Consider the following 12,239-nt stretch of genomic DNA (forward strand, 5'->3'; position numbering starts at 1 on the left):
GCGGTTTTCAACTCAGTGCAGCGTGGAATCCCACAATTGACAAAATACATCAGGACTGCTCCGACCTGAAGGCAGCGGTGTCCACAGACAGATTGGATAGGCAACGGGTCTCGACGCTGAGCTTTGTCTGTCCATAGGATGCTCCAAGGGCAGCCCTCGTCAACTTCAATCCTAGAGAGAAAGTGGAGAGTGAAGTCAACGTGTCATTGTGCATTCTGTGGTGCGAGCTGCTGTATGATATGGATCTTGTAGAGATACCATTTGAGAATGGTTTAAAGATGTCAACAAGTGTACTCCGACTGGTCAGATGTGTGAGGCTATGAATCACGATGACTGATCATGGCAACTGGTGGCCATAGTTGGAACCTGACAGTGGCGCTGTGATGCATGGAAACCATGCACCCCATACTTTGGACATAAACGCTACCACAAGTTTGGTACTCGTATGGTAATTAGTTTCTGTGTAGTAACATGTTAAATGGGGGAAGTTTAATTATAACCACCCGGGCAATGTCCTTCCTGTCCCAGAACACTGTGCACATCACTTTTTTACCCACTACAACAGTTTGTTTGAAAATTGTCTTAATTGGAAATACAATGTGATAGCAATGCTTGGTTTCTGGGGTAAATTGAGCAATCAACATTTCTCTGCCTATAACTATCCCATCAAGCAACTCATCATTGTCATCACTGACTGCTACAGAAATGTCAATGCTGCTCTTAAGAAATTCATTTTGTTTTTGTGTGTCAGGTTTTTCAGCACCTACAGGCACATGCTCCAGTGAACACCAATGCTTAGTGGCTTTTTCATGGAACAAGGATTGAGGTATCTGTGGAAATTGGCTACTAATATCCATAATCATGAAGTTATAGTCCTCCATCACCAGCACCACAACATCGCCACTGAAGAGGAATGGTTTCCCATGGCACTCTTCAATATGAACACTGTGACAACTTTTGGAAAATTGACTACAAAAGCAAAGCACCATCTGACTGTTCATGATCCTTGACTCATACTTGTGACATAGCTGACAATGAATTTCAGTTGGCACTATGTATTATACTACATTTTAATGCATGACACACAACTGTATTAATAATGTTTTATTACTATCAGTTCAATATTTTACTACGATCTAGGCGTGAAAAGATCAATTATTAATCAAATGTCACATTTCTTGTGAACTTCATTTATTGTTGCCATTATTGAACACTGGTCCCCAAATGTACTACATTCTCATCCACAATTACTTTTCCTTTGAAGGCATCACATACAATCAAATCCACAGTACAACATTAGGCACTCACATGGCACCATCCCATGTCAACCTATTCATGGGCCATCTAGAGGAATTCTTCCTAACCACCCAGAATCCCAAATCCCTCACCTGGTTCAGACTCACTGGTGATAAATTGGTGATCTGGACCAGAGGTGAGACACCCTATCCACATTCCTCCAGAACCTCAACATCATCTCCCCCATTCAGTTCAGCTGGTCCTCCTCAACCGAACAAGCCTTCCTCAATGTGGACCTCCACATCAATGTTACCTACATTGGTAACTATGTCCATGTCAAATTTACCAACCACCAGCAATACCTCCACTTTGACAGCTGCTACCCATTCTGTATCAAGAAGATTCTTCCATATAGCCTAGCCACACATGACCATTGCATCTGTAATGACAAGCAGTCTCTCTCCAATTTACCAAGGATCTCACTGACGCCATCAAAGACCAATATTATCCTCCCAACCTCGTACAGAAAAGATCTCCCATGCCTTGCCTCTTGTCACCTACTACCTCCCACATACCCACTTCCAGCCTCAAATGACCACTCCCCTCCCCTCATGATTCAGTACCACCCAGGACTGGAGCAACTGAATCATGTTCTCTGCCAGTGTTTCAACTGCCTCTTATTATGCCCTGAAATGAAGAATATCCTACCACTACCTTTCCCACCCACTATATTTCCCACCACAACCACACTGGTATTCTGCTGCCCACTGAACCTACACAATATCCTTGTCCATTCTTACCCCAACTGACCATAACCCCTTGCCTCATGACTCATTTCCCTGCAACAGATCTAGATGCAATACTGTCCCATACATCTTCCAAACACCACCTACTCCAGTCTAGTCCCAGGTATCTCCTATCCCTTCAAAGGCAGGACTACCAGTGAAACCAGTCATATGGTCCACAAACTAAACTGCAGCCTGCTTTCTATGTGGACATGACAACTAACAAGTTGTCTGTCTATGGGAATGGCCACTGGCAACTTGTGACCAAGAGACAGTTGGACTGCCCAGTTGCTGAACATGCCGCCGAACACCATGTACTACACTTCAATGTCTGCTTCACCACCTGTACTGTCTGGATCCTTCCCATCAACAGCAGCTTTTCTGAACTGCACAGATGGGAACTCGCTCAGCAACATATCTTATGTTCCCATATCCCTTCCCCCCAACCCCCACGGCCTCAAGTTTTGCTAGTCCCAGTCCTTCACCTACCTGTCCCCTTCCCTACTCTCACACTAGTACTACAAAGCCTTCTTTTCCACCAAAACATCTAGTAGTCTTTTTCCCCCTTCTCTATTTCTCTCATCCCCTCCACACCCCTCCTGTCCCCCCTCCTCCTTCTCCTCCTCATCAAACCTCTTCAACTGCACCTAGCAGCCCTACGCTATCCCCACCACGTCCCTGCAAGCTCCCATAAGCAGCTCTACTCCTCCCCCCCCCCCCCCTTCCTCACTTCAGCCTCCTCCTTACCGCCACTATCCACAGATTCCTTCTCCCATTAGACACAGTTGTGATCTGCAGCCTAGACTCAGCAGTCAATGACATTGGTCATGTGTGCGAGCTATGCTTGTATGAATGTGTGTCTGTTTTCTGCTTCAGAAGGAGGCCTTTTCGCTAAAAACTTAAAAGCACAACAGTCTTTGCTTTGTTGCTGTCTGCAACTCAATGTCCCCTCTGTATGGTGAGTAGGAATTTATGCTTTTCACAATATTGTCTTCTGTTCTTGTTTCTCTGAGATGGCCTATACTGGGAGGATATATTCACTATTTATCTATGGAAGAAAAGTACATCAAATCTAATCACATCATTTAACAATTGGAAAACTATATAATACATGTCTCATCTACACTTTCACTTACACAGTAAGCCAAATTGTTTCCTAGCACAAAAGATGATGTGATGCACTAGAATTCACGATTACAAGTGATTGTTATGTAAGTATCACAAAAACAATATAAATAGCTATGAGCACATTGTGACCAATTAATACTCATGGGTCACAAGTGATCGTCATCTATCTACAATCTACATGATGATCAGTTATAACTTTTTCTAATGGTTCACACTATCTTTTGTGGTAAGATACCTGTTGGCTTTCTGCACATGTGTAAGAGTGTAGAAAGGACACATATTATATGGATGTTCATATCATTAAATGATAAGACATGTGATTAATAATTGATTTTTTCATACCTGGATGATGGTATAATAGCAAACGGATAGCATTTTTTTTTATTTTTATTTTTTTTTTTTAATTTTATTTTAAAAGGGAACAGCTATTAATACAGTTGTGCATCATGATCATGCATTTCAAAAGATATGTTACTGCTGTTGGAAATCATATGCAAAAAATGTTATATTTTTTTGTACATTAAGAATCTTTATTACAGACTGAATGTTACAGGCTGTGGGAGAATGAACAAGAGCCATCATTTTCAACCACTGCAGCAGAAGCTGGTGACAGATGAGATTTGCCTGGCTGTCATATGATTGTTATATCATATCTCTGTCACAGATACACCGTATTCCTGACTAAATAATGTCACTTCTAGAAAAATTACTTACTTTGTTCAATATTGTTCAGCAGAGCAGCACTCAGCTGGAGGCAGAAGTCGGGAGACAAGTGACTGAGAGATACTGTAGCATCTTCCTTGCTGAAATAACAGTGCATTACTTTATACAAAATGGCTTTAAAGGAATTCCTTACTGCTATGTCATAGTTACAAAGGCAATCAGTTAATAAACTATAGAATGCAAATCGCAACAGTAGGTGTTCACATGAAGCTGGAAGTATGTGTATAAAATGAATGTGTGGAAGCAGGCGAATGTAGCATCAGAACACTGTGTACTGAGTGAACACTGTCATGTGTAAAATGAAGTCAACTGCAGCTTCTAAATCTTCTTTTTGATTTTGTACACACTGAAAGCCTATAAAATGATGGATCTGTTTATGATGAAGTTGTTTCAGTCACTAGGAGAGCTGAATTCAACTTAGAAACACAGTGGTGCAAGTACCATTGACACTAAAGTGAAGAAGATAATGATTAACATGGTTAACAATATTCTAAAAACATACTGATGATTTGCCATGACAACATGTTCACAATTTTGCATGGCTGCCTGCATGCAGGCTGTACCTCTTCAAGACTGATGTTAAGATTACTGATGTCTGGACAAAAAATTGGCGTGCACAGATATTTGTCAGTGTTTCAGCCAAGGAGTTTGATGATCATCTCAAGCTCTTTCAACATTTGTGATGAAAGCAGGCTTCATAATGAAAACTCTCAAAGTCAAATGTGGAGGTATGCTGAGAAATTATCTGGTTCACTAACACCAAGAAAGGCCAAGGTTAACGAGGGGCCTATACACGGAAGGCGAAGGTGATTTATCACTCAGTGTGACATGGATATGTTTACCAATGTTAATTTATATTCATTTTCCCTCTGTTTTTAACATGTATATCACCAGCTCGCTGTAAGGAGTACCCTAGAAAATGGAACTGTGTCATTAGTTCAGTGTGAAAATAAAAAATATGTGTAAAGAATTATGAGGATGGCCGAGCACTGACTATACAGATGATGGAATGAGGAATAAGCGGTGTATCACACACACACGCGCGCACACACACACGCACGCGTGAAACTACAACTGCAACTCTGTCTAAAAGATATGATTTAATGAAAGAGAGTTCATTGGTCTTTCCATCACAGTGTTCAAATTTATATATAATGGTATCACGTGATACACAATCAAATTCATTGCTCATATCAAAGAGCATATCACAGGCAAAACAATGTCTTTCAAAACTTTTGAGAACATTCTAACAAGACTTTACAGCTGCAGTGATGGACAGCATTGGCTTAAATCAACTTAATGGACAAGAAATTATTAGTTTAAATCCTTTATTGCAATTTTGTCAAAGTTGCGTTTAATTATACTGGTGACCAGTTTCGAACTACAAAGTTCATTTTCAAACCAGGTCTATTAAAGCTGCAGTAACAGCACTTGGCTGCACAACAGTCAATTTATATATAAGTAATATACATATAATACTGTCACATGAAGTGTCAGAACATTTTCATAGTGTATATATGTTCACAAGATGCAGTTGAACTAGACTCTAGAGGGTTGGGGGGTTGGGTTGTTTGGGGAAGGAGACCAGACAGTGAGGTCATCGGTCTCATCGAATTAGGGAAGGTTGGGGAAGAAAGTCGGCCGTGCCCTTTGAAAGGAACCATCCCGGCATTTGCCTGGAGCGATTTAGGGAAATCACCAAAAACCTGAATCAGGATGGCCGGACGCAGGATTGAACCGTCGTCCTCCCGATTGCGAGTCCAGTGTCTAACCGAACTAGACTCTAGAGCTGCCTATTTCTAAGCCCAACATATGGGAGCCTGTGTGCCAGTCAAATGATGGTATGTCTGTATGATCCTCCTGCGGACACAAAATTTAAAACTTCAGCTTTCCTTTTGCTCTCTTCTATTATAAACCCAGGCTGGTCAATGAGAGGCTGGATAGAAGCAATAGACCCACCTACTGATTTTACACAGCACCTGAATTATCTTGGATTCTCGGCAATATCTTACACACACATATGATGGTGGAAGTTGTTGTAAACCATAAATCTAAATGATCTGATAACAGTGGGTTTATCACACGACTGTTTAGTGTTATAACTTCAAGTTTAACACATATATTTCGGAACAACACAACAACAAATACAAGTCACAGAGTAAGTTGACATGTGTACTCGTTAGCATTCAAATAAGCACTGAGTCCCAGTCTAGCGGCCGCTGCTCGGCTGGCCGCTTAGGTGGCGCAGCTGCTGCATGGCTGGCAGACAGCGCCGCACGAAGAGGACGCGCGTAATTGCGCGGCGGCACTTTGAATGATCGGCGAGTCACAACACTTTTCCCCCCTTTGAAATTGTTGCACTGGTCTTGATGGAGGTGTCCTGGAGATGGCTAACGTCCATAGGCTTTGTTTGACTCGCTGTAAAGTGTCGAGGCGGCGGCTTCCCGTACGGACGGAAGTGTCCCCGATGATAACGGGTCGAGATGACAGGAGACGTAGGGGTCGAATCTGCTGGGGCCCCATGCACCAATCTGCCCATTGTGGCAAGTCCAGTTGATATGACAGGAGACATGGGCGATGTGTCGGTGTCCATTGGAGGAGGCGGCGAATAGATTTGCTCAGACAGAGGATGGTCCTCCGGTTCCTGCATGGGCACGTCTCCTGCTGGCGTCCGTTCTGGTGCTGGCATCGTGATGACGGTGAGAGGGCTGCGTTGTGAGTATTGAGAGATGCCAAGATCCCGAGCGTCAGGTAGAGCCAAAGGTGGTGTGGCGGCATTCGGAACAGGCATTGCTGGCACCGGAGGCCGAAGCTGGTCTGAATGACGCACTGCAACACCCATGTCCGTCTGGATTTCATACAGGCGTCTGCCACGGTGTCTTAAGATGCGGCCCGGGCTCCATTTTGGCCACCTGCCATATCCCCGTACCCAGACGAGGTCGTCGGCGGTGAACCGGCCAAGTGAAGGCACCCGCGGCCGTGAGGTGGGAGGCTGCAGAAGATGAAGTAGCGTGCGGGGCTGTCGGCCATGTAAGAGCTCAGCCGGGCTGTGGTCGCCCATGGGGGTGAAGCAGTAAGACGCCAGAAACTGGAGAAGCGCCTCATCAGCAGCAGAAGAAGTCAGAAGTTTCCGCATCTGAGCCTTAAATGTGCGGACCAGTCGTTCAGCCTCACCGTTGGATTGTGAATGGAACGGTGGGGCTGTGACATGCGTAACACCGTGACGAGCACAAAAATCCGCAAATTCGGAAGAGGCAAATTGCGGACCATTATCAGTAACAAGAGTAGAGGGGAGGCCTTCCAAAGAAAAAATGCGGGCGAGAGCACTGGTGGTTGCTGCGGTGGTAGGTGACGTGCAACGTACAATGAAAGGAAAGTCAGAGTAGGTGTCAATTACGAGGAGCCAATAAGTACCTAAAAAGGGTCCCACAAAGTCAGCATGAATGCGCTCCCAGGGCTTCTCAGGCAAAGGCCACGGTGACAAAGATGACTTCGGGGCAGCGGCCTGTGACGCACAAGGGCCGCAGGCAGCGACCATGTGTGCTATTTCAGAGTCGATGCCAGGCCAGTACACATGACAGCGCGCCAGAGATTTAGTGCGAGACACACCCCAGTGCCCTTTGTGAAGGAGGCGCAGGACCGAAGCACGCAAAGACGCAGGTACCACAACACGCGGCGACGCATTGTCAGTGGAGAGGAGGATAACACCATCCCTAGCCGTGAGGCGGTAGCGCAATGTGTAGTAGTTCCGCAACGGATCAGAAGTCGTAGCGGACGGGCAATCTGGCCAACCCTTCTGAATACAGCATAAAACCTGGGAGAGGGTAGGGTCAGAACCCGTAGCAGCCACCAGCCTGTCCCCAGTGATGGGGAACCCGTCCACAACCCGCTGCTCGGCAACATCCAGGTGGAAACACAAAAGTTCGTACCTATCGAATGCCTGATCAGGACCCATGGGAAGGCGAGACAGAGCATCAGCATTCGCATGTTGAGCCATTGGCCGGAAATGAATCTCATAATTGAAACGGGACAAGTAAAGAGCCCAAAGCTGGAGGCGGTGTGCAGCCTTGTCGGGAAGTGACGTTGATGGATGAAACAAGGAAACAAGTGGTTTGTGATCTGTAACAAGATGTAATTTGGAGCCATAGAGAAAAACACCAAACTTATGAAGAGCATAAATGATGACCAAAGCTTCTTTCTCAATTTGAGAATACTTTTGTTGGGCATCCGTGAGCGTTTTGGAGGCATAAGCAATGGGTTGTTCCGAACCGTCAGAAAAACTGTGCGCAAGGACTGCACCGACCCCATATTGAGAGGCGTCTGTGGCAAGAACAAGATGTCGGCCAGGTCGATAAGTAGCCAGGCACGGGGCCTGCTTCAGTATAGTCTTCAATTTCTGGAAAGCCGCTTCAAATGACGCGGACCAGTGAAAAGGCACGTTTTTATGCAACAGGCGATGCAACGGCTGAGCCACCAAAGCCGCAGATGGTAAAAACTTGTGATAGTATGCTATTTTCCCCAAGAAGGCCTGCAGTTCCTTAACAGATGTAGGGCGAGGAAGGGCATCGATCGCAGTGACAGTCTGTTGAAGCGGACGAATACCATCCTGAGAGAGTTGAAACCCCAAGTACGTGATAGATGCCTGAAAAAATTGTGATTTCTGAAGATTACACTTAAGACCGGCAGTCTGTAAGACATGAAAAAGTGTGCGGAGATTTTGAAGATGTTCTTCAGTGGTGGAGCCAGTGACAACAATGTCGTCCATGTAATTGATACACCCAGGGACAGGAAGCAATAATTGTTCCAAGAATCACTGAAAGAGAGCAGGGGCGCTAGCAACCCTGAATGGCAAGCGTTGGTATTGATAGAGGCCAAAAGGCGTGTTAAGGACCAGAAACTGCCGGTAAGCAGCGTCGAGAGGAAGTTGATGATAAGCCTCTGACAGGTCAATTTTAGAAAAATACTGGCCTCCAGCACGTTTAGTCAACAGTTCTTCAGGACGGGGCATAGGGTAAGTGTCGATGAGGCATTGAGCATTGACAGTGGCTTTGAAATCGCCACAGAGACGAATATCACCATTTGGCTTAGCAACTACAACGACAGGAGAGGACCACTCACTGGAAGTGACAGGAAGCAAGACCCCTGAAGCAGTGAGACGATCCAACTCCCGTTTTACCCAATCACGAAGGGCCACAGGAATGGGCCGAGCCCAAAAAAACTTAGGCCGAGCAGTGGGTTTGAGCGTGATATGAGCTTCAAAGTCGTTTGCCCAGCCTAACCCAGGAGAAAAAAGGGGCAAAAATGTCATCGACAAGGAATCCAGTTGAGCATAAGGAATAGTGTCAGAGACAATATTGACAGAGTCATCTATGGAGAACCCAAAAACGGGAAAGGCGTCGAAACCAAAAGGATTTTCTGCGTTTCTCTGGTCGACCACAAATATGGGAACAGTGGGAACGACAGATTTGTAAGATACCTCAGCATTAAACTGTCCCAAGAGAGAAATCTTCCGTTTATTGTACGTCCGTAATTGCTGAGTGACAGGGGACAGGAGTGGAGAACCCAGCTGAAGATACGTCTGAGAATTAATTACAGTGGCAGCAGAACCGGTATCCACTTGCATGCGAACATCTCGACCATGGATTTGGACAGTGAGGAATAACTTCCCTGAAAGGGAAGAAGTGCAATTGACAGACAACACAGAATCAGAATCAGCGTCATGTTCATGAACATCATGTATGCGGTTGGATTTACAAACGGAAGACACATGACCTTTCTTTTTGCAATTGTGACACACAGCCCAACATTGGGGACAATCCTCGCGTGAATGTTTCGTAAAACACCGCGGACATGAAGGAAGTTGCTGGGGGTTTTGCTGCAGTTTCTTAGTGGGTTGTTTACGGCTAGGCCGAGGCTGCGCGTGGGAGCGCACTGCGGCCACGTCGGCCGGCGGGGACGCGCCGCACGCGTCGTCAACAGCGCACAGAGGTTGTATTTCCCCGACATCACCCCACGCTTCAATTTGGGAGGATGCTAAGTTCACCCAACCTGGATATGATGTGACGTCATTATGACGTATATATGCTTTAGTCTATTAACACACCTATTGACTTTTACGAACGTTCGAGATTCTAAACTGTCGTCAGCTAGTGGTTTGTTTTGACACGTGCGATTCTGATAACAGCTCAGTGTGGCAGCGTATATGTATTTCGCCAAAATAAAAGAGCTGGATATTAATAGAAATATTCCTGACCGTGGCCTTGAAAACACCACGGACAACACGTTTCGTAAAAAAGTGAAGTCTTCTTATGTCCCGACCAGATTAGATTGTGTGATTGTTGTATTGAACGCTTACGCCGAAAATAATATTTATTTATTATCAATATTTTAGTATGGTTTCATACAATTGGTCGTGTCAGTACATATTAGATTGTAGCAGCATACTCTTGCTGACTTTTTTTTCTTAATTTATATAGCTGAAAGAGAACGCGTGCAAGTTTGTAAGCTAAGTAATTTATATGTCCATCCCAAGATAAGTCTTTTATCAACCATAATTCCAAGTAATTTTACACTCGGACCGCAGAGACAGGTACCTTAGTGCCAGTAATGACTGGTGTGTAGAATGATTGAATTTCGAACTTAAAAAGAAAAATATGAGGCATTGTTGAAGAAAAATCGTCAACCGGAGATGAAATACGAGGGGAAGTGGATTTCTCAATGTAATCTTAACCAAAGGTTAGTGACTTGACGCATCTAAAAGATTTTGGCTGCTGAGTGCTTCTTCTCACCGAGTACGAATAACTGGGTCAGAAGTACATCAATTTCTGCTAGAGATTCACAATAACCACGCAATTGCCCGTCGTCATCGATGCTGAACTCTTTCAGCTTTTCTCTCATTAGTCTCTCGAATGCTGAACACATAATTAGAGACGAGCAAACGAAAAACAACGCACAGGACACAAACACAGTACAATACACGATTTAAACGCAAGGAACGCAAAACACATTTAAACGAATGGCGCAGAGCACAGCGCTACCCTGTCACAACCTCTCGAAAGTTCACAAAAGTCGAATAGTCGATATACGGTTTCTATCGTTTTCAATGTAGCGTGTATACGTCATAATGACGTCACATCGTATCCAAGTCCGGTGAACTTAGCATCCTCCTTCAATTTGCGCCCCAGCGGCGCGAGAAATTTCAAAAGACTGCGCAATGGAGAGAACTTCATCTAGAGTCGGATTCGCCAACTGAAGGGCACGTTGCCAAACTTCTTTGTCGGGCGCCGACCGGATAATAGCATCCCGTACCATGGAATCGGCATAGGATTCTTTGTGAAATTCAGTAACAAATTGACACTTTCGACTGAGGCCATGAAGTTCAGCAGCCCAAGCGTGATAGGATTGATTTGGTTGTTTTTCACAACAATAAAAGGCAACACAAGAGGCTGCCACATGCGTTTGCTTTTGAAAATAGACAGACAGAAGTGAGCACATTTCAGCGAAGGACAAAGACGCAGGATCCTTCAAAGGAGCCAATTGCGACAACAACCGATACATTTGAGGTGAAATCCAGGAAAGGAACAGAGACTTACATGGTTGTTCGTCCGTGACATGAAATGCCAAGAAGTGCTGTCGAAGACGTTTTTCATAATCAGACAAGTCTTCCGCCGTCTCGTCGTAAGGAGGAAAAGGAGGTATAGCCAATGACGAGAAATGCCCCGCATTTGACGCCGCGACGAAATCGCGAATCGCCGCTGTTAGAAGCGTTTGCTGTTCAAGGAGATTTTGCAAGAGTTGCTCGACAGTAGCCATGGAACCCTGTGAGTCAACGGTGAAAAGGAAAAATCGGTTTGTTGACACACGATGTTCTGCCTTCATTAAACTATCGCACCCATGAACGCACTTTCGACACATCCATAACTCCATCACCACATGTCTCCTTCAACTGTCAATGAATTTCAATTGGTTTCACACCACGCAAATTCAGAAAACGAATGACTGCACGCTGTTCAAGTAAGGAAAATGTCGCCATTTTAAATATTTAAAACAGTTCTCGTTCTCGCCGCTGGCGGTAAAATTCCATCTGCCGTACGGTGCTGCCATCTCTGGGATGTATTGACAATGAACACGGCCTCATTTTAAAAAAATGCGCATTTTTCTCTCTCTTTCCAGTCCGGAGGAAAAAAATCGGAGGCCTTAGAACTTGAATGCACCTCGTACTGCCAAATTGTTTTGTAGACTGTCGATCATGTGTTTCATTTCCAAGATATATTGCACAATAACTGATTTTTCAAAGTGGTTGAGCCTGAAAGCATTTAAGTATTCTTGAAGTTTCTGCCTGTTTTCCCTACATACGTAGCAGTCAAG

The 12,239-nt window shown here is 44.7% G+C and overlaps 1 protein-coding gene across 1 annotated transcript in view; it reads right to left on the reverse strand.

The window, feature by feature from the left end:
- Positions 1-12,239, reverse strand: part of LOC126162516 (uncharacterized) — a 427,861-nt gene that overhangs the window by 50,561 nt on the left and 365,061 nt on the right. Inside the window, exon 28 of the mRNA XM_049919080.1 lies at positions 3,864-3,952. Within this exon, the coding sequence (XP_049775037.1) occupies positions 3,864-3,952 (89 nt within the window). The remainder of the gene's footprint in view (positions 1-3,863; positions 3,953-12,239) is intronic.

Source organism: Schistocerca cancellata, chromosome 2 (genome assembly GCF_023864275.1).
Source record: "Schistocerca cancellata isolate TAMUIC-IGC-003103 chromosome 2, iqSchCanc2.1, whole genome shotgun sequence".
NCBI lineage: Eukaryota > Metazoa > Arthropoda > Insecta > Orthoptera > Acrididae > Schistocerca > Schistocerca cancellata.